Source organism: Podarcis pityusensis, assembly GCF_964106645.2.
Source record: "Podarcis pityusensis genome assembly, chromosome: 6".
In the NCBI taxonomy this organism is placed as follows: domain Eukaryota; kingdom Metazoa; phylum Chordata; class Lepidosauria; order Squamata; family Lacertidae; genus Podarcis; species Podarcis pityusensis.
Window position 1 is genome coordinate 34,920,613 of NC_138030.1, and position 23,334 is coordinate 34,943,946.

Sequence of the window (23,334 nt, forward strand, 5' to 3'; positions counted from 1 at the left end):
GAGGAGACTCACCTGGCGGAGGGGACACCGCTGCGAGGCAAAGGCGAGAGCAGGCCCTGCTCCAGGCTCCGGCCGGACAAGCGGAGGCGGCTGCAGTCCAACACACCTCGCCGGCAAGAGCAAGGCGAGGCGGCGCACGAGTCCCCGGACGCCCCTTGGAAAAGAGGCGGGAGGGGGAGCAGCAGCAGCAGCAGCGCCGCCGGCGGGAACAGCGCCATTGGCGGCGCCCCCCGGCCAGGCCCGGAGCTCCACCGCATCCTCCGTCCCTCTCTTTCTCTTTCTCCCCCCCCCTTCCCCGCCCCCGCGAAGGCCCTGCCAAGCCAGGCCTCGCCGCTACGAGCTCGGCCTCACGCACGCCCCGCCCCCTGCTTGCTCCCCTCGGCCTGCTCGTGCGCAGAGCGGAGCCCACAGGGGAGGATCCGACCTAGGCCTGGCCGAGCTCTGCGCACGCGCGCCGAGCCTTGGGAGAACGTTCGGGGGAAGTGGGGGCGGGGCCGCGGAGGCGTCTCGGGCCGCCGGAGGGAGGCGCTTGAGCGTCGGCGGAGGAAAGGGCGGGGCAATTGCACCGCGGGGGGTGAAACTCCGCCCTCTACGCTCACCTTCGCCGCCGGCGGCAAGGTTGACTCGAGCGCCTTCAGCAGCCCGGTCCTAGGTGTGTTTACCCAGAAGTAAAGCCCACTGTTTTCAGCGGGCCTTACTCGCGAGTAAATGGGAGCGGGGCTGCGGGGATTAGGCGTTGCCCTCCCGCTCCGTGCTTGTGGGATTAAAGGGATTAAAGGGATGTGGTCAGCCCTGAAACTGTGCGACCCTCACCGTCTCCTCATAAATACAGGAGTCCAGTGGTTTTTTATATTTAATCCCTACACATCCACCCATCAAATTCCACATTATATCCATGTCTATGAACAGAACCATGAAAATTAGGGACCTGGCACTTCCCAGCGTCACCATTGTGCAAAAATGTGAATTTAAGGCATTGATCCTGCTGAATTTACATAAAGGTAAAGCGGCCTTTACCTTACCATTAGGTGCAGTCATGACCGACTTTGGGGTTGCAGTGCTCATCTCGCTTTATTGGTCTGGGGAGCCGGCGTACAGATTCCGGGTCATGTGGCCAGTATGACTAAGCCGCTTCTGGCAAACCAGAGCAGCGCACGGAAATGCCGTTTACCTTCCTGCCAGAGCGGTCCCTATTTATCTACTTGCACTTTGATGTGCTTTTGAACTGCTAGGTTGGCAGGAGCAGGCACCAAGCAATGGGAGCTCACCCCGTCGCGGGGATTCAAACCGCCGACCTTCTGATCGGCAAGTCCTAGGCTCTGTGGTTTAACCCACAGCGCCACCCCTTACATAGATTTCTTCAAATCCACCATCAAAGTAGAACTCAACCCACTCCCCAAGGACAGCTCTCTATGAAGGGTGTCCCTCAGTGTGTAAACTGTCCCCTCCCATTATCTCAGTGTTATCTGTGATCCCAAACAAATGCACTTAACTCCCTTCAGACCATTCCACGTGAGGGCTGGAGCATGCAAGGCCAGCAAGCACAAAATGCTGAGAGCAGGGCTGGTGTGTAGAACCCTTATGCCCTTTGCTCAAGCTTGCATTAGGCCTGAACAGTGCTATGGATCTTTTCAATTTCTTCAGGAACCCCCTCCCCCCGAATACCACTATCAAAGTGCAGGTATCAGTGTCCATGGAGTGTACCACAAAAAAAATCACACACACATCACTTTCTGATGCCACTGCTACACAATCCATCCTGGAGTCTCTAGAGGTGGCTGTCATTTCTTCTTGTAACAGAGCATCCCAAAATTCTATCTGTAGCCCTTTCTGGTCTAGCTGCTGTTAAATGACCTTATTAGGGCCATATCTTCTTGGGGGAAAAAATATCCGTATTTTCTCCATACTCTTGCCAGTCAGAATGGGTGCTACCATTAGGCAGGGTGAGGTTATTTGCCTCAGGCAACAGAGGTTGAGATGCCACTAAAGGGCATCAAACTGCCAATTATTTAGCTTATTATAATATTTTCACAATGTGAAGGCGCCATTTATACTTTCTGCCTCTGGCTCCAAGTGTTATGGGCCATCTCAGTTGCCACCTCTTGTGTCAAGTGAGATGGGATTCTAAGCAGGGGTTGTGCTCCGTGTGTTTTATTAGACTCCAACCAACTTACACTTTCCCTTTTCTTTTTACAGATGGCTGACGCCTTTCATCTTGGCTGTGAAGTTAATTAAACCTGCAGCAACATCTTATAATGCTATGAAGTTTGAGAGGATGACTTGGAGAAGTGTCCTAGAAACTGGTAGCTAGTCCTAGAAACTGCAAGGGCAGAACTATCAGACAACTTAACTTACTTGGCACTGAATCAGAAAAAGAGAAAGATGCCAAGTGCCCATGGTGGGTTGGCCTCAGACATAAAGTGTGATACAAACTGTGATGGGTTACACCTGCTGTTGAAAGTCATGTAAATGGTGTGTTCAGTGGCACATACGTAGTTTTCTCCAATAATAAAGTGTAATAAAATGAACTAAGAAACCTGGAACAACTGATAAATGTTTGGCCTTGGTTTAATCCAGTATAATACAGAGAATACATAGGTCACAGGATAAAGTAAAGAGTCTGTGGCACTATAAAGACTAACAAGTTTATTGTAGTATAAGCTTTCTTGGACTATATAATACAGAAACAGTGAAGGGCTGTAAACTGTAGTCCATAAGAGTTAATGCTGTATAAGCCCACACACCTACACAGCTTTTTTAAAATAACACTTTTCACCATTACGGAGTATCACCACCTCTTTTTTTGCTGCCCATGACAGCCATTTTATGCTAGCACACTCAACACTTTTGTCAATATATTTGCACTGGTACCTCATTTTTCACCAAGAAAGCACTGTATGGGGGTGGGGAGAGTGTGTGTTTTAAGGAACCACAAGAGTCTTTTTTGTGTTTGCTGCAACAGACTAATGCAACTACCCTTCTGGAAATAGAATATACCCTAAATTAAATGATATCGGTATAATAAGGTTACCGTCTTTCGATTTTCCAAATCAGAAAACAAACAAACCAGTGCTTATTCGGGTTACTCTTAGGACTCATGTACCTTTTAGTATTTGCAACACAACCGTAAATCTAACATTCTGTTCCCATCACAGCATCTCCATGCTACTTGAAAAGACTTTGTCTGTTGAATTTATGTCTGATGTGTACTTGTTGAAGGCACAGAATACCTGTCAGAGAAGATATTGTGCACAGTGCCTCTGGTCAGGCAAAACAGAGCAGTACCAAATAACAGTCCATTCAATATTGAGTACTTCTAGATCATATTGAATGGGAGAAAATTAAACACATTCTTCTCACTCAAAACAGAAATATGAAAGTGTTCAACTTTGGGTAGATCATGCCCTATGTACTTAATATAGGAAAAACTCTAGGTGAATCTTCAAAACATTTTGGTCACTGTCATTTCATCAGTAGTCTAGTTTCAAACTGTGCTCTTTTTGCAATAATACAAATTCTTCCTATACTGTTTGCCCTGAATCTGAGTGTTTGCTGTCAATTTACATTAAAGAGAAAATATTTTTCACTGTATATATATAACAAATCATGGAACAATGAGGACAAAGAGGAAAATGCACACATGAGGTTGCCATGGTTTGGAACATACCATGTCTGTATTGAACCTTACTGTCAAAACAAACAACCTGCAAAAACAATTGAGCATAGATATTTGTGGTATTACCTTTTGCAACCATTTCCTTATTCATCTCATAGCACTTTTACAAATCCCTAGATTTGAAAAAGCAAAATGAAGAGAAGGGATACAGCCAGACTACTGAGCTAAGGCCCCTCCCTAGAATGAATGCGTATAACTAGGTAGAGAAAGACACTGTTGTGGCACTGTTTAAGTACCTGTTTCCTGTAATTCACTGACACAATTACCTATGTTCCTTCTTTCCATTATATACAGAGGAACAACTTAATGTGAGCTACCACATATGATTAAAATATAATATGGAAAGTGGTCCTCTTAAAACTCAACTGAAATCATTTATTTTTAAGTGCTTTCTTACTAAAGCTACAGGAACAAGTGACCTGATTGTGAGCCTATGATGTGGGAGAATATTCCACTGAAATTTACTGGTAGTTGCTTGGGGTTGCAGCCCTATCTCACCTTAGGGAGTAAATCCCACTGAACTCACTGGGAGTTACTTCTGTGTAAAGCTACAGAGAGGCCAGACTGTAAAAGCTGAACATTTGCTCAAGGAATGAGGAAACACAAAAGTGTATAAGCCACTTTTTGGACAGGTTTATGCCACCAACTAAGAAACTGTTGTGCAAGAAATTATAAGTTGTTAGCTACAAAACCCTTTGTTCAAATCTTGCCTTGGCATGAACTTACTTGGAGACCTCAAATCCCTGTCTCTTGGTCTCAGCCATGCATTTGCAACTTGGGTTCAATACTACCCAACTACTTGACAAGTTTGTGGAAAGGGGTCAGCAAACTTTTTCAGCAGGGGGCCGGTCCACTGTCCCTCAGACCTTGTGGGGGGCTGGACTATATTTTTTTTAAAAAATGAACAAATTCCTATGCCCCACAAATAACCCAGATATGCATTTTAAATAAAATGACACATTCTACTCATATAAAAACACGTTGATTCCTGGACTGTCCACAGGCCGGAGTTAGAAGGCGATTGGGCCAGACCCGGCCCCCGGGCCTTAGGTTGCCTACCCATAGTAGATAGTAAAAAGGAGTTATCACATTTCCAAATATAATCCTATACTTATTTTTTTTAGTAAAAAAAATACTTGGAAATGTGATGTCAAAGACTGAGCTTGCTACAACACTTCTCTTCCAGGTGTTAAGATTTTTTCATATGCAGTATAACTCTTCCTTTTCTTAAAAAATTAATCACCTATGTAGACCTTCACATCCTCTGATGTTAGAAGAATAGCTGTAAAGGAAGCATCTAGCCACACTGTTCGCTATGCTGATTTGTGACAGGAGCCAGTGGTAGTCTGCTGAAAGTGAATGTTTAGGGGCATGCTAAGGTATGGTATGGGACGTGGGTGGCGCTGTGGTCTAAACCACGGAGCCTAGGGCTTGCCAATCAGTAGGTCGGCAGTTTGAATCCCCGTGACGGGGTGAGCTCCCATTGTTCGGTACCTGCTCCTGCCCACCTAGCATTTTGAAAGCACTTTCAAGTGCAAGTAGATAAATAGGCACCGCTCCGGCGGGAAGGTAAACAGTGTTTCCGTGCACTGCTCTGGTTTGCCAGAAGCGGCTTAGTCACACTGGCCACATGACCCGGAAGCTGTCTGTGGACAAATGCCAGCTCCCTCGGCCTATAAAGCAAGATGAGCGCCGCAACCCCAGAGTCGTCCGCGACTGGACCTAACCGTCAGGGATACCTTTATCTTTTAAGGTATGGAGGGGTTTTTCTTAGGGTTTGCAAGACAGAAAACCAAACCCAAAATGAAACTCTGTTCTTATTAAGTATCCTCTATGAATGATATTTGTTGGTGTGTACTCCCTACTACCCACAGGTAGGATGGAAGAGTTAGTCATTACAGCCTACTTCCTGTTGTGCAAGCCCTGCTGAGAACCTCCCAGGCAACATTCCATTCAGTTCTCTACAAGTGTTTATTGGCAGGACCAGTTAGACAGGTGTTGCCAAAATGCAAGAAAAACATACCCCCCCCCCGCCTCGGGTGCTTGCCAGGTGTGGGGGAAAGCCACCCAGGAAGTGACAACACCCTCTGTTTGATCCCCTACTTCCACTATTATTGTGATCATGCTTGCCTTTCTGTACAGTACAGATTCATTTCTGCTAGCTGATTTCTCTCTTTCTCTTTTCTGGGTCAAGCTCAGTTTCCCATCATTACCGCCCCTCTCTCCTAGTGAGGCATCTTCCAAGCTTTTGAAGATAAAGACGTCTACAAAAACCTTGTATTTCCTGAATTACCAAAGAAAAATATTAATTCCTAAGGAGGGAAAGGAATTGCGGGACTAAATAAATTGAACTGGAATACAAAAAATGGGGGTATGAGGAGGTCCGGGAAACATGTAAATGAAAGAGAAGTGATGAAAAGATGGAATTGTTTTTAATTGTTTTTTTTGTGTTTTGTGTTTTGTATTTTTCTTTTTTTTCTTTTTCTCTTTTTTATTTATGTATCCTTCTTTTGAAACTTTAATAAATATCATTTAAAAAAAAAATTAATTCCTGCTGTATTTCTTTCTGAAAATGGACAGTTTGTCTCCTGGCTCAAGGAGCTTCTGGGTGTGTCTGCTGAATCATGGGGACTTCAGCAATTCCCACCCCCCTCAGAAAAAACTGATGTTCCATCAGTTTGAGTGGCTATTATGAAGTGGAAAGTTGATTTGAGGGTTGTCTGTGTGGACTTGGTGTGTTTACTGACTCTGATAAGCTTGTACTTTTTGTCTTATCACAGCAGGGATGAAGTAGCACCTCTTATTTCAAAGCAGGGGCAATTATGTTATCTCTGCGGGTGCTATTTGCCAATCTTCCACATGCCCAGTAAATAAGCTCTTCCAAATAAGCTAAGCAGCAGAAGAGGTTTGTTACACTAACATGCAAGGCTACTAGTATTTTGAAAAATTCCAAAGTCCAACCAAAATGTCAAGCTTTTGAGTCTCCTAGAACTCATAATCAGGTAGATGTTAAGCAAGTTGAACGGAAAAAGCTGGCTAGGTACTGAATCCATAGTGCCTGTGTTGGTGAAAAATTCATTTTTGCTGTATAGGCAACTATCATTTTGTGCATGTTGAAAGCACCATTGCCTCCTCTCAATAAAATCAGGATGATTGCTCCATGAACAGGTCATTTAGAAGTAACCCTTGTTTCTCTGAAAGTCATCATAAATGAAGGGGAGATGGAGAAGGAGGAGGAAAGGAGCTTCCTCTATCTGTTCATACTACTGTCTCCTGCATTTAATGACACCCACACTTTGGAACACACTCCGCTTGGAAATTTGGATGGCACCAACAATTTATTCTTTTAGGTGCCTCCTTCAGATTTTCTTGTTAAATAAAGGCATTTTCAGAGTAGCATTGTTGGATATCGTTCCTGTTGGTTTTACATATAAATTAAATGTATTTTTCATGTTTCCATGTTACTGGGCTTGGTTTTGGCTTTTGTTTTTATATCACCACAATATTTTTGAATGGTTGATGGTTCATAAATTCTTTGAACAAACAAACACATTTATCATCTTCTAGTTAGAAACTATCTTTCCAGTGAGGACAAAGCAAAACGTTTATTTAACACTTCAGTCACACAACCCGCTCAGTGCCTGCTGAGCTCAGCTTGTGCTAGCAGCAGTCATACAACCTCCCTCTGAGAATGTGCTACCAGATTGAACTCAACATAGACTAACTGTATTTCCAGCGGCATCTGTGTTTCCGAGCCATAAAATCTCAGCGCAAAGTCTCCACTTCACTTCTGAGAGATCCCTGTCTCCACTCCTGCTTGCACGTAAGTAGGAGCGGGATTGGGCAGCTCAGCTGAGGAGCACCCGGCTGCCTTCAGGTGATGCAGGGGTTCTCAGATGCAGCTTCCAGGCTGCCTCCATCTTCCCCAACCCCACCTGAGCAGCCCCAATCCAGCTCCTGTTCCCATGCAAGCAGCAACGCTGCCTAGTGGAGCAGCCCAATCCCACTCCTACTTGCCTGCAAGCAGGAGCAGGCTGGGTGTGTGTGTGCGACATTCGTTGCCTGCTCGCTCGCCAGCCCAGCCCAGCCTTCCCTCACTCAGTGCCTCCGGAGCTGGAGGAGGGGGTGGTGGTTGTGGCTGCGGCTGCGGCTGCAGCAGGGGCAGCAGCAGTGGAGGGACCCAGCACTGGAGGGCAGCAGGTGCCTGCTCGCTTGCCGCCCGGCCCACCTACCCACACTCTGAAAACGGAAGTGTGGCACTCAAAACGAAAGCTATACTCAGAACAGTGCACGTTCAGCTTCCAAAAAAAGTTCCAAAACCGAACACTCATTTCCAGGTTTGAAGTGTTTGGGTTCCAAGTAGTTCAAGAACTAAGCTGTTCGAAATCTGAGGTACCACTGTATTTATTTTCCCCAATTTGAACTGTATTTATTCCTCCCCCCATGGTGATTTTCTTGAGTCAAAATGAGAGTACCCCTAAACATTTTTTAGAAAAAAGCACTGAGTTATACCATAAAATTATATATCAATGAAAAGATAGTTTAATGAAGAATATAATGTAATAATTTTTATGAAAGATTATTTATTACAATAGCAGTCATAAAGAAGAAACGTGAAACACACAAAAAATGGGATATACAGGTTAAATTGCCGTGTTGGCCCTTTGCGATAAATAAGTGGGTTTTGGGCTGCAGTTTGGCACTTGGTCTCTAAATGTTTTGCCATCACTGCACTATAAGGTAAATGTTTCCATAAGAAGATAGCTCTGAGCGATCCAGCCCCTCCCCCCATTTAAACCTATTGCCAATTTCCCTAAATCACTCCAACTCAGTTTTCTCTCATTAATCAGGCACTGGGGACTATACCTGCAGTCTTCACTCAGGTCCATGGCATCTTTCTTCTGAGGTCTCTCAGGCATCTCTCAGTACTTCTGCTGCATTCTAGGTTGAGCATTCGTTGCTAGCTCAGGTATTCAGCAAGGCTGCTGCATCTTGGCTTTAGAACTCTCTCAAAGGCTGTTTCTTAGACCCTTTTCTGTGCAGACTTCCTCAAATCCAGCTAGTGGTTTCAGCTCTTGTCTTCCCTCAGGTGTTTGAAGCCTCTAGGCCTAGATGTTTTCTTCAGTCAAATTTTCCATCCTCTTCCTTACATACCGTCAAGTGGTGCTTTTTTCTGGCTGTACACATTGGTACGCAGTACGATCACCTTGCAGGGGGGAGGTGGCAGGAGGGTTCTCTAACCCCTTCAGAGCATCAAGCTCCTTCCCTAAGCTAGGCAAATGCTTCCCGGGCTTGGAGAAGGAGCCGTGAGTTTGTGTCCCAGGAGACTGTCGGATGGTATGACCAGGGCCGGATTTAGGTTGATGAGGCCCTAAGCTACTGAAGGTAATGGGGCCCTTTATATGTCCAGCTGTCCTTTGTCAACAACAAATTGTCACAGTTTTTTGGTGTTGAATATATGGTATATGGTAATTTATGGACCTAACAGGTATCCAATGCCATTTGCACACAACAAATAGAAGCCTACACAATACAAAACACTGTTGCTGTAAGTAAATTTTATTTTATTTGTTTTTTATCTTTATTTTGGAAATGTGCATCCAGTTTTTTATTTCCTTTAAAAATTTTTGGGGCCCCCAAGAGAATGGGGCCCTAAGCTATAGCTTGTTTAGTTTATATGTAAATCCGGCACTAGTATGACCCTGTAGTGAAAATAGGCATGCACAGTCAGGTACTGAGACTACAGAAAAAGGTATGGTGTTGAAGCAAGTCATTTAATCATCATGCCTCATGTAATAACTATATACAGTGGTGCCTCGCAAGACGAAATTAATCCGTTCTGCGAGTGTCTTCGTCTAGCGGATTTTTCGTCTTGCGAAGCAACCCTATTAGTGGCTTAGCGGATTAGCGCTATTAGCGGTTTAGCGGCTATTAAAGGCTTAGCGGCTTAGCTGCTAAAAGGCTATTAGCGGCTTAGCGGCTTAGAAAAAGGGGGGGAGCGGAAAAAAACTCAAGACTTGCAAGACATTTTCGTCTTGCGAAGCAAGCCCATAGGGAAATTCGTCCTGCGAAGCGCATCGAAAAACGGAAAACCCTTTCGTCTAGCGGGTTTTCTGTCTTGCGAGGCATTCGTCTTGCGGGGCACCACTGTACCAATATCTTAATGAAGTTCCAGTAAAGCATGTAATTGTTTTACATGTAATTGTTTTTCCTGGCCCCAATGAATTTTTGTACCCAGGGCAACAGCCCAGAGTATAGGCATCATTTTTTCTCGTAACAAAGCACTGGTCAAAGCACACACAGATCAACATTTATTGAGGTCTGAGACCTGTCTTTTATGCCCGAAAAAGGGTCTCTCCAGCCAAATGTTTTAAATTTGAATGGAATTCAGACCCCATTCTCCCCAGTCAGGCCAAAACTGATGGGATCAAGCAGTATGTTCACTGCCTTAATCAATTAGAACTCACTGGTTTTCAATCCACTGTGTCTAAAGACTGAAAGCTCAATCTCAGAACAATTTTTGTTCTGACACAAAGTGGCAGTTAATTGAACAGCCACCAGCAATCTCCCCTCTGATATTTTGCATACATCACAGCTCTTAACAGAGAACTGAGACATTTTATAGCCGGTTAACTCTTCAATTTTTTAAAGTGAATTTCCTTGTCCATTCTTTTATATATTTTACCCCAGAAATAAAACCTGATTTCTTCAAAGGGGCAAAAAGCAAGTTCTTATGTCCTGGAGAAGACTGAGCCCAGGTTATTTTCCTTATCATCTAGTTTTCTATAGGGAGGGTTTTTTGTATGGAGAAATGTTCCATTAGAATTAGGTGTTGCCTACCACTGACAGATACCTGTACCTATACTGCCACCAAGTGTCTGCATGAAAGCTCACAGTCTGATACCTGATGTTTTTCTGAGCTCTGTCCCAAATGGTGTTGGCAAACACGTTTGAAAATCAGACTGCAAATGCTCTGGGTTGCCCTCAACCCAGGGCAGACAATTCACAGCTACCTGCTGCAGATCATAGCAATGCTGCTGCCTGCCACCATCACCGGTAGCTGCATCATGAGGGTCTCGCTGATGCCAGGGATGCCACCAGAAGACATTTTGCTGAGCGTCCCCCTCACAGTTGGCATCAGGCCATACCCAGGGGCAGCAGAGAAGAGGATGAACATAAGGACTCGTGAAAGGGTGGGGTGAGGGGCACAATGCTTATATCCTGTCTCAGTACCCCAGAGCACTGAAAGACAAGAGGCAAGTTCCTGGCAACCTATTTATTCACGTAAATCAGAAAAAAAAGGAACCTTTGTCCCTCCAAAAGCTGTTTGGCTTTATCAGCCCCAGGCAGCATGGTAGTCCCTTGTGGCAAAAACATAGAATTACCCAGAATACAGTTTCCCTCTTTCTGTGCCATACTGATTTGGGGTTTATTTGTCTCAGTTTAATGCTAACTACCAAAATGGTCCATCTTACCCACTCTAGCATTAGGCTTCAAGCTGCCTGGTTCATCCTGGAATCTTGTTGTGCTTTTAATGTTGCTAATCTATTCTACCCAGTATTACTAATGCACAATGTGTGAACAACTCAGCACATGCTTCCATCGTTTTATGGAAGCACAGTTTCTTTTTGGAATTCTTTGGTTAGATTTCCACTAGATGGCATGAGCATTCCATTTTTTGCTCCAGCTCTGGGGCAAACAACATGCTGTATAACTTTCTGGAGGGATAGCTGTGTCAGCCTGTTCCAGAAGTGACGGCAAAAGAGCCTTGTGGTTCCTTAAAAGCCAGCAGACTTGTTGCAGAATAAGCATTTGTGGACTAGAGCCTGCCTCATTAGGTGTACAAAGTTTTATCATCAGTTGGCAGGTTTTATTTATGCATCTTTCTAAGTTGCCTTTGAAAACTATAGCTGTGCCAAGTTGGTTTACATTAAAAGACAATGCAGGTATACAATGCATTTCATATGTTTTTTGGCTGTTGTTTTTTAATAGCAACCATCTGTGGGCTGGTTGTAGTGTTCAGGATTGTGACTGTGCTGTATGGAGAGGGTTTTAAAACTATTTCCTCCCATGCTGATGTCCTGCCCCCACCTGTTATTTGCCCCCAGATTGATCCAATGGGAATCTTTCTTCCTGGATAAAAAGCAGCTGGGGGAGGTGCAAGTTCATTAGGACTACAGTATGAGAGCAAAGGGTTAACCTTCTGCATACAGTGGTACCTCGGATTAAGTACTTAATTCGTTCCGGAGGTCCGCTCTTAACCTGAAACTGTTCTTAACCTGAAGCACCACTTTAGCTAAGGGGGCCTCCTGCTGCCGCTGCACGATTTCTGTTCTCACCCTGAAGCAAAGTTCTTAACCTGAAGCACTATTTCTGGGTTAGCGGAGTCTGTAACCTGAAGCGTATGTAACCCGAGGCACCACTGTACTGGAACTGATTCTGATCCCCCGGCAGCTGCTTTTTAAAAACCTGGATCATCAAGCTATCTATATACACATACATGCCTACAGAGCAGCTTCAATCCCATTTTTGGAGATGCTGGAGAATGAACCCGGGACAAGGAAACCATGGAAGGGGGAGAGGGAAATCGATGTTTAGTTTTCATTGTAATGTTTTATTGATGGTGGGAAATTGTAATGATGAGAAACATATCTACTGTCCTCAAATAACTGGGGGAGCATTGTAGGCTGTGGTGCAGACCATGGCTATTTCAAGGCCTGGTGGAGCCTGGTTTTATTCCTGGTGCCAATAACTGGCTGCTACCCAGGAGCCGCAGGACTTGAGCAAGTGCACCTATATTGCTGCTGAACTCAACTGCCTCTGTTACTGAAAACCATGCAAAACTTGGTCCTCTGCATATTTAGCTTCCAATTAAGTGTGCCTATTAGGATTTCAGCTTGTTTGATTCCCTGTATATCCATATACCTCCTATACTGAAAGCCTCAAACACTTTTACCATTAAAGAAAACATGAAGCCTTTCATGATATTAAGGCAATAATGACTTGGATTATTTGGAAGGCCTGTCTTTTGATGTTGCGTACTATCACCGTAGCAAGGCGTGAGAGAAAATGAAGCTTCATAGTCCAGCCCCAGCAAAGCTGTTTGCTAATTTGAACACAAACCCAGCCATAAATCGGCAGGTCTTAACAGTATATCATCTATACCTGCTAGAAGATCTTTTTCCTGTGACTCTGGACATGTTCTTTCTCTGGTAAATGAGTTACTTTCTGACTGACAGGAAGCTGATAACATCCTTCAGATTTGCATGCTGTCTGCACCTGTGCTCTTTAGCTCTGGAACCTTGAAGTCACAGTTGTTTGTATGAGCCTGTTGTCTGTCTTCCTTGTTTTGGTCCATTCTGCACAACAGAACACTTGGAATAGCTGGTGTTATGAAACATTTTTTTCCTTTGATCTAAGACGAGAGGGGGAAGAATGCCTTGTCATTTATAGTCTGGGTTCATACAGCGACCAAGTCATAAGATACTAAAGATTCAGAAGAGATGCTTCATATTGATTAACGCCTTGTGTCTTACTAGTATACCAGCTTTTCTGATAAATTGTTTGTTTGTTTATTAAATTTCTATACTGCTTTATATTTTTAAGAAAAAAATCTCAAAGCAGTTTCTAAGCTACATTACAGTACAACATTAAACAGAGGGCAGAATTCTTGTATTTCCGGCAGTTGGACTAGATGATCCTTGGGGTCCTTGCAAATATTATTCTAAAACAATCTAGAATAAAACATTAAAGAAGAAAGTCAAATATAAAGGATATATTCAAAGCAGCATAACTAACAGGAAACTAAAATATTATCTTAAAGATATTAAAGCAAAACATTACAAAGGAGGCCACGTACAGAATGCACATGTACTCCAATGACATCTCCCCAGATTTTATTGAGACAGGGGCACATGAATCACTTCCCAACCAACTCATGGCTTGCAAAATCGGATATGGAGATTTGCATTTCCTTTAGGCTGTGATTGCCATTGAGAATGTAGATCAAACAGCATGACCTATAAACAAGGTTGAAGTATCAACGGGCTTGGGGAAAACGGAAGGTTTTGCAGAAGTACAAAAAGCATTTATTTAAAAAATCCTCTTTGGAAGTTGGGCCTTCTAAAATAGTTCAGTGAGTACTGATTATATTCAATGCAGCCTGTTGTAAGGGAAGATTCTAGGGTTGCCATATTTCAAAAGTAAAATTCCTGACAAAAATTTGGCAAAATTCCCCTGACCCCATTTTTACACCCAAAAACCAGGACGTCAGGAATTTTCCTGACGTATGGCAAGCCTAGAAGAACAGAATGGCTGGAATCTTGAACTCAGAACTACAGACTGCAACATGTAGCTGCAGTTTCTCACTGAATGCATAAGGAAGGTTATTTTTCTAGGGGAAAGTCTGTACTGTATCTGGAAAATGTGTTATGTGAACCAGCCCTTACAGTTCATGGGACATTTCAGAATTACACACATTCTGGATAACAGAAAGCTTTGCTCCTGAAGCATTTACTTGAATGTTCCTCCCAACACCACATTTTCCTGATACAGGACTATTGTGACTAGTTATATTCATTGGAAGATAAGTGTGATATATGAATGAAATACACAAAAAAAAGTGTGTTGTACTCTGTGAGACAGACATGGCCACAGCTGAACCACCTCCCATAATGTTGTTGTTGAGTAGCAGCGTGTATCAAACCTTCCATTGCAATATTTTGCAATGTGGTATTAGTCATAAAAATATAGCATGCAAAGTGGCCTTGAGAGTGTATGGCAGTTGCTGACATGAACTTCTTTGATTTCTCTAGGCATCACCAGTAGATGGCACTAGAAGGCTAAGCAACAGGGTTTAACCTGGCGGTCTTGATGACCTGGAGAGGTTCTGAAAACAATCAGGTTTCTGAGACTTTTTGAACTTTCAAAATGGGCTGTACCTCCTGGGCCTACCCAACCCAGCATGAATTTGTACCACGCGTAAGAACCCAGAGATCTTTGCGTGCCCTTCTGTACAGACAGCCTACCGCTGTGTGCAAGGGCCTGAGGATGAGGACATTAATCTGAGCACTGGAATTAGAAAAGGCATAGATGCTTCTTAAAGCTTCAGAAAGCCTAAAGGCAAAGCAGCAGCTCTTTCTGAACCACCTTCTTCTCAAATCATGTTGGCATGATAGGGCACTGAAACTGCAGCCATCTACAATCTGCTACGGATCACTGAGGATCCTCTGTCCAGAGGCAGATTTAGGGGAGCGTGACCAGTTCAGCTGCACTGCGCACGGGGCCTCAAGGGCCTCACAACTGTAATGAGAAATAGAAGGCGAGAGGTGGGGGCACCAAATTTTGGTGTTCCACAGGGCACCGTTGAAATTTGAGACACCAAAGCCCACCGCTGCTCTGCCAGGGCTCATTCAGTGCACCTAGGTTCTTGCTAGGTCTTGGGACGCGGGTGGCGCTGTGGGTTAAACCACAGAGCCTAGGACTTGCCGATCAGAAGGTTGGCGGTTTGAATCCCCGCGACGGGGTGAGCTCCCATTGCTCGGTCCCTGCTCCTGCCAACCTAGCAGTTTGAAATCACGTCAAAGTGCAAGTAGATAAATAGGTACCGCTCCAGAGGGAAGGTAAACGGTGTTTCCGTGCACTGCTCTGGTTCGCCAGAAGTGGCTTAGTCATGCTGGCCACATGACCCGGAAAGATGTATGCTGGCTCCCTCGGCCAATAAAGCGAGATGAGCGCCGCAACCCCAGAGTCAGCCACGACTGGACCTAATGGTCAGGGGTCCCTTTACCTTTACCTAGGTTCTTGCTCATGAGAGAGAAAGTTGCCACTTGGTCTTGGATTTGATTCCCACCTTAGAGCTTTATGCAGGAGATGCTGACAAAGCTTGCCTTCACCACAGCTGGGATTAAATGGTGTACTGCTGTTCCATTTCCCACTTCAGCAAAGTGATTTGTCCATTCCTCACCGTTGCACCTGCTAACAAGTCAAAGTGAATTGGTAGAAGAATGTCAGCTCATTTGAAATGCCTGCAAAGCTTCTCTTGCTTGACAGGGAGGGGACTGCTGTCTCCCTTTCCCCCCGATAAAATCGACCCCCAACACCTGTAGCAAACACCACACACAAAGTGAATCTGGAAAACTGCGACACAGCAACGTCTCTGTAAAATAGTGGTTACTTGCTGCAAAAAACTAGAACAACTTTTATCAAGCATGTTTTGATTCAGCCGGTGGCAGTGCAGTTGTTGAGAGCATTGGGCTAGAACTGGGGAAACCGGGGTTCAAATCCCTACTCAGCCATGAAGCTCACTTTGGGCCAGGCACTGTCTCTCAGCCTAAACTACCTTACAGGGCTATTATGAGGATAACATGTGCAGGGGGAGAACTGTGTATGCCACCTTGAGCAGCCTTGGAGGAAAGGTGAGATATAAATGTAATAAAAAAGTAAAGAAACACTAGTGTGCACGTTCAAGACCGCTTAACGTAGCTTAATTATCTCACAACTTCATTGAACACCCAGTCAAATTCACAATCAAGGTGGTAAGAGGGGTAGATTTTTCTCCACTCCCTTTCAGTGTGTATTTGCTGATGAACTGCTTTGACTTGTATTGATTCTATTGCTATAGTTTCTATCAGCGAAATAATAAGTAGGCACAGCACATGCTTTTAAAAGGCACAGGTTTTGTGGTGTGTGTGTTTACAATAGAACACATATTTAAACCTTGCTGTAAGTCTTATCCTCCTGCCCCTGAGTGGCACAACTCCTTTGAGATCTCCATCAGCTGGTATTCGGAGACAAGCTGCCTCTGATCCTGGAGATAGCCGAAATCTAAGCTCTTTGAGATAAGTCACTATTGTTTCTTGCCACACACGGAAAACAACAGCCAGAGGTGCTACTTTGCTCATGTCCTGCTTGTGGGTTCCCATAGGCACCTGTTGAGCCATGGTGGGAGAAAGGATGCTGCACTGGATAGTCCTCTAGTCTGATTCAACAGGGCTCTTCTTTGGTTCTTGTTATGTCCCAGCAGACCCCAGGACAGCAGAAGCAGCTGCCTGCAGGAAGATTTACATAAAAATGCAGTAACCAAGCCAGCACACCTTGGTAAGTCACCTCCTCTAGGGCAAAGGATTTAAAATGCTTTTCTCAATTCTGAGCTGAACCAAGAGGTACACAAAAAAGAAAACCAGCCAACCTCATGCACTGGCAGCTCCAAATTAGAAGCCTTCTGAGCGTGCTTTGCAGAGCTTCACTCTGCCCACTTAAAATTTCTGGCTCCACTAACCCATATCCTGCTATGAATCAGACCAAAGCAAGTTGCAGTCTGGGGCAGTCTTCATCCTACCTCAGCCCAGACCATTTTGTAACAGGCTACACCTCTTGTGGTCTGGCATCTAGGCATATTTGTCAAACCCTAGGGACAAAACAACTTGGGACGCGGGTGGCGCTGTGGGTTGAACCACAGAGCCTAGGACTTGCCGATCAGAAGGTCGGCGGTTCGAATCCCCATGACGGGGTGAGCTCCCGTTGCTCGGTCACTGCTCCTGCCCACCTAGCAGTTCGAAAGCACATCAAAGTGCAAGTAGATAAATAGGTACCACTCTGGCAGGAAGGTAAATGGCGTTTCCGTGCGCTGCTCTGGTTCGCCAGAAGCGGCTTAGTCATGCTGGCCACATGACCCGGAAGCTGTACGCCGGCTCCCTTGGCCCATAGAGCAAGATGAGCACCGCAACCTCAGAGTCGGTCACGACTGGACCTAATCGTCAGGGCTCCTTAGGGACAAAACAAACTCCCCCAGAACTTCTGTAGCAGCTCTCTGCTGGGATAGCCACTCCACCCCACAATGTCCACATGTTAAAACATCACATTTACATAGAGCCCCAAATATACATTGCAAATGTGTATAGGCTTCAACCATGAGATCTGTACATCCCAAAACATATAGGGTGTAAGGTTGTGGAGGCCCCATGGGAAAAGTGACCTGCAATGCACAGAAAGGGCAAGTGTTGTGTAAGTAGCCAAGTATTGCTCAGGAAGAAACTATTATCAAATTGATGGGATTGTGCGCAGTGTATCCAGTGACTTCTAGATCTTAATCTCTGAGCCATTCTAGCACAGCTGTGTGCCCTGAAGCTGTGAGAAAGGATGAGCATCTTTAGAAGAATATCTTCTAAAATGAAATTGGCTACATGTACAAAACTTGCATAAGTTGTGCTTGTGCTGTTATTAATTACAACAAGAGATTTAGTATGCTTCCAGCTCTTCAAACTTAAATAAGAGTTGTTTGGTGAAAGAGATTAATAGTGGTTGGCAAACAGAATAATTTGAGCAATGTAGTTATCTTTTTTGGGAAATATGCCTCTCAGGGAGCATGAAATAAAGAAAAAATAATGATCTTCCCATATTGGATTTTACAAGAAATTAGGTACAATTTAACATTTAGCCCAGTGTGCAGGTCAAGTGCTGAAGTAAATTTCAGAAAACCAAGATCAAAAGGCTCCCCTCAAGGAACCACAAAGCAGAAACACAAACAGCTAACCTTTACTCAGAATAGACCCATTGAAATTAATGGACCTAAGGTAGTCATGGCCATAAATTTCAGTGTACTGTATCTACTTTGTGTAAACAAATATAACCCACCATCCTGACTGAATGAAAATGAGAACTGCAGTCTCAAAATCTACAGATAAAGGTGAAATAATTCAAAAATCGTGCATCACTCTTTGAAACAATATATAAATATATAATTGATGTAACAATGCCAAATAACACCTCTTAGACACATATAACAACCAAAGGATTGACCAAGGGTCATAACACACCCACACCCACACCCACACCCACACCCATTTTATCATATTTAAACATATGTACCACCACCATTTTCCCCCTCTAAAAACCAGCAGAATTCATGGGTTATATACAACAACATCATCCTATTAGTGCAAAGCCTTTTGCCTGTGCAACAGGATTTCTGCTACTTCTCTCCCCAATGGCCTCCCGTGCTCCTGCAGCCAATTGGAAGCTGTGGAAGTTGCGTCGGACATTTGGGTTCCAAAGAACATTTGCAAACTGCAACACTCACTTCCGGGTTTGCGGCGTTTGGGAATCACAACCTTTGACTGGCAAGGCATTTGGAATCCAAGGTACGACTGTACTGTAAAAAGTAGGAAGGAACTGGAGCTGGAATAAAGGGTAATATGTACTCAGTCAAAAATGCCTTCAGATTCAATGGGATTCAGTGGCCTACTAACAAATTTAGACTGCGCAATTAAAGCTGATTTAGAGCTCTTGCACCACAAACCCACCTCCCCAGAAATCAGATTTTTGTGATAAGGAAGTGATAGAAAAATGCAGTGGAAAGCTTAGGATAGCACCCGCTTTGATGCAATGTTGTGTAGCCTCCACATGAACAAATCTGAGTGAATGCTCATTAAATAGCCGACATCATTTAATCTTCCTGAAAACAGATCAGGATAACAGATCAACAGATACATTGTCTGGACATGCCAAAAAGCTAACTCTAGTTTGGGAAGTTCTATGCCAGAAAGTCGAAGGATATGTTGTTTCTTTGCATACATGAACCGCATAGGCCTCTGAGTAACAGGCTGTACTCCAACTGGGGCACAGGGTATCCCTGTGGAAGCCAGCAGGGATGTACTAAGCTAAGGTCAGGCCCTTTGGTTTAAAAATGTCCTAAAGCTGCAACAGGATTCAAAGGCCATTTTATTTTACAAACTTGAAAGCCAGAGCAAAGTTCAGCCAAACATAGGATACACACACTTGGCACAAGCTGGACGCAAAAGCTGTGAGTCTGTTCGTACCGATGACGACCATCTGACAGCAACATTACAAAGTACTCAGCACTGACCCCAAGAGAAGTGGGTTGCCTCATCTTCCATTTTCTCTGCCTTTGCTGGATGCTCCTTTCCCCTCTGCACCCAAGTGTGATCAAACTTTGCTCCTCATTGCCCAAATGCTAAACATTATACAAGTTGCAGTAGCTAGTTGGCCTTTGGGCTTTAACTTTTTCCCTCCTGGATATCAGCAAGTTCAGACCAGTTTGCAAGGTGCACTGCTTACAACTTTACATTTCTTTCACAAAAGTATTAACAGTGATCTTCCAGCCTTACTGTTAAGGTCACGGTACGAACAGACTCACAGCTTTTTAAAAAGCACTTGGATCCAGAAATAAGGGTAAATTACTTCCTGAAGTTCTTTTAGTTGTATTTGGGGATCTCAGCACAGATTGTTGACTGTTTTCTTAGGGAGCATTTAAATGCAATTCTTGTTGTGCCCTTATTCTTTATCCCAAGACCTGTCTTTGACATCTTCACATGCTTTATTGCTCTATTTCCTTCAGAAAAAAAATCTAGTTAAAACTATACCAGTCTTTGAAATGCACAAGGCTGTTTAAATCAGCATGGGGTCTTAAAGAGTCTGTTGTGCATCAATCGTAGGGAGGAGATAACTTGTGATAACTTGTGACAGGAGACCCTGAGCTTTCAGCAGAATGAGAGGCACATTTCCCTGTTGCCTTCTCTTTTCTAGTTGACTTGGAACCAACTTACACGCAATGAAGGGAGAGCTGTGTTTTCAAATGAGCATCTTCCTAATCACCTGCACTGCAATTTAAAGTGGCATGTGGGCCACTTTCCATCTCCACTCAGGAGAAAAAATAGGTGCATCAATGGTATGAAGAAGCTTCAGCTCCTATCTATGCACTCCTTTAAATAGATACTTTAAATTGCACTCCTACCACCTGCTTTAGATGTGATTGAGGCACACCAGTTGGTTATGCTGCTGTTACATTAGTTTAATCTCTGCTGGTTTTGCTCCATCTCTCCTTTTGTTTCTATGTCTGAGCTATTTAATCCTGCCATTCTTGAGGTCTTCTCCCGGTGCCCATGAAGGCTTTGAGCCCCGCCCCCCGCTGGTCCACTACCCCCCCCCCGCATGAGGTGGTAAAGGTATTACTTTTTTCTCCCTTGAGTAGAAGGAAGGAGTTCAAGACTGATGCTCTTTCCCACTTCCACTTTCAGCTCACTGTGCTTTTCAGGGCTAAGATCAATTCAACTGGATCTGATTTTTACATAGTCCATTGAAAAAGCGAAATCTGTATACGTGCATGTACTTTCTCTCTTCCTGTCTCTTGCGGGGGTTGGAGTGAGCAGAAACCAGAGGGGTTTTCCTATGGCACTTGCTCAAAAATCCAAATATGCCCACGGAACTAAAATGTTGGTGACCCCCTTACCTCTCGCATGATCACACAGTAATGAATGCTGTAACCAGCCTACCACAAAGGCAGTTACTGTTGCTTGAGTCTCTTTTCTAAAGGGTGGGCAGAGAAAGGTATCGCTCCCTGATTTTCACCAAATTGCTTAAGGCAACCAGTGTGGTGACATCCCAAAAAATTGAGGTACAATTTGTGTCATCATGCTCTTTAATACATAGATCCTTGTGGATCAGTTTAAAATAGATATTGTCCCCAACTTGAATGGGGAGATCAGCACTTTTGCTGATTTGGGTGGAATGGGGTTAGTATACCTTTCAAATACAGTGGTACCTCGGGTTACATATGCTTCAGGTTACATACGCTTCAGGTTACAGACTCCGCTTACCCAGAAATAGTACCTCGGGTTAAGAACTTTGTTTCAGGATGAGAACAGAAATCGCGTGGCGGCAGCCCTCAGTAGCTAAAGTGGTACCTCAGATTAAGAACAGTTTCAGGTTAAGAACAGACCTCCGGAACGATTTAAGTACATAACCAGAGGTACCACTGTACGGGTTTGACTGTAGCTACTTGAGTAATTTCTGCTCTATGCTAAACTAAGCTAGGCTAGGGAGGGCGGCATGTCTGCTATCCCCACCCCTGATGTCACTGCATCCTGCTGACCCCACCTCCTTACCTAATGCACAGAGGCAGGGCCAACTGGGCTCAGCTCTGCTCCATCCTATTCCATTTAGTTAATGCAAGAGTAGTCAACATGGTGTCATCCAAATTATGTTGGACTACAATTCCATCAGACCCTGCCAGTATGGCCAATGGTCAGGGATGGTGGCAGTCATAGTTCAACATTTGTTGGCTACCCGATTAACACACGGAGACAACATCTGAATGGTGTTTGCAAGGCCTCTGGAAAAGAACAAACCCGGAACAGCCCAAACGTTTTATTAGCGCTCCCTCTCTCTCTCTCTCTCTCTCTCTCTCTCTCTGTGTGTGTGTTCAGTTTGTATTATTTTTGGATTCCGCTGGGGAATCACTGGAATTAAGAGATAACAAATAACCTCAATGAGTTCAGGCCACAACGCTCCCAGGATCTGGTAGGATGTTGGGCATGCCCATAATTCCCCAGGGGTAGGTTAGTTAGTTGGACACATTTGGGTTATTGGCCTAGAGGCATCTGAGGTCAGCATCTGAGTGCATCATTCCTCAGTGCTCCGCCCACCCCCATGTGCTTGTGTGGCACTGTGAGTTGATGACACCTTACAGTCCCTGCCCTGGTATGAACCACAACAAAGCAGGCCTGTTGCGCACACATTCAGTGTGTATGTGAGCATGTGTGTGTGTGTGTGTGAGAGAGAGAGAGAGAGAGAGATCTCAAAGGGAAGCTGAGTCCAAGACTATATCTTGCATAGGGCTTTGTGCAACCCATCACTAATAACATCAGGGTGTTCTGCCAAGTTCTCCAACGAACCTGTGACTTTATCCAAAATGACGGGGGGGGGGACTGATTTATTCTACCAAAAAAGTGGCATTAAATAAACGTGACCTGAGAGAATCCCAGCCCTACAATTCCAGTCCTGTTTGGGCCTGTGGGGAGAGATGAAAGCCTTCCCTATAATTCCACTGTGCGACCCAGAATCCCCCCTACTTGATCTGCCAAAGCCTTTGGCTGCTGTAGAGCCCTGCATTTGATTGCCCTGACAGAAGCGGCTTATTAATTGCACTAATGAGGGGCTCAGCAATAAGAAGCAGGGCAGAGAAAGATGGAGAGAGTCCAGTGTGGCTAATAAAACATTTGAAACCCAACAGAGCACAAGGTCACCCTGTTGCCAAGCTACTAGCTAAGCTGCCTGCCACACTAAATTGAGGACCAGGAGGTGACTCTGGGGGGAAATACCCTTCCCCAGAGAAGTTATATTCTTAATGGGACAAGTGATGTTTTATTTTCTTAAAGTAGATGTACGTTATAGCAGGTTGGAATGATGTGGAAGCCTTCCATCTCTGGCCTTGGTGTAGGAAATAGCTGGGTTTTTAACAAATTCAAGAGAGATGTGTGTAAATTGGAAAGTAGACTGGAGCACAAAATATGTTATTAAAGAAAACGTTGAAAATGATTACACTTCCTTATCATGCTAGTCCCTTCCTTAAAGCCTGAAGCCTGGCTAGAAGAAGGAGAGATACAAATTCCCATGTTGCTTTCCGATGACAGGATCTTTTCAGTGGTGGTTTGCTGATTGTGGAATGCCCTCCCTAGTGTGGCTTGCCTGTCTCCATCAGCAGGAACTTAAAAACATTCCTGCTTACTCATGTACTTGGTGGCTGAAGAATACGGATCATTGAATGAAAGTATGTTTACTTGTAATTGCTTTTAGATTGTATTTTACTATAACTGTGTTTAGATGTTTTTATTTATAATTGTTTTTATAACATTTTAATC

General features: G+C 44.3%; 1 protein-coding gene and 2 long non-coding RNA genes across 3 annotated transcripts in view; 1 reads left to right on the top strand and 2 right to left on the bottom strand.

Annotated features, from left to right (window-relative positions):
* Positions 1-358, bottom strand: part of LRIG2 (leucine rich repeats and immunoglobulin like domains 2) — a 46,837-nt gene extending 46,479 nt beyond the window's left edge. Inside the window, exon 1 of the mRNA XM_081009801.1 lies at positions 13-358. Coding sequence (XP_080865927.1) covers positions 13-257 — 245 coding nt within the window. The 5' untranslated portion in view covers positions 258-358. The remainder of the gene's footprint in view (positions 1-12) is intronic.
* Positions 359-470: 112 nt separating this feature from the next.
* LOC308479345 lies at positions 471-2,554 on the top strand. Its single transcript, XR_013987624.1, has 2 exons — positions 471-652; positions 2,197-2,554. It is a non-coding gene; the product is annotated as an uncharacterized lncRNA (long non-coding RNA).
* Positions 2,555-9,365: 6,811 nt separating this feature from the next.
* Positions 9,366-23,334, bottom strand: part of LOC308479339 — a 40,135-nt gene continuing 26,166 nt past the window's right edge. Inside the window, exons 3-5 of the long non-coding RNA XR_013987616.1 lie at positions 15,528-15,652; positions 9,822-13,091; positions 9,366-9,475 (exon numbers count right to left, since the gene is read on the bottom strand). This is a non-coding gene — a long non-coding RNA (uncharacterized lncRNA). The remainder of the gene's footprint in view (positions 9,476-9,821; positions 13,092-15,527; positions 15,653-23,334) is intronic.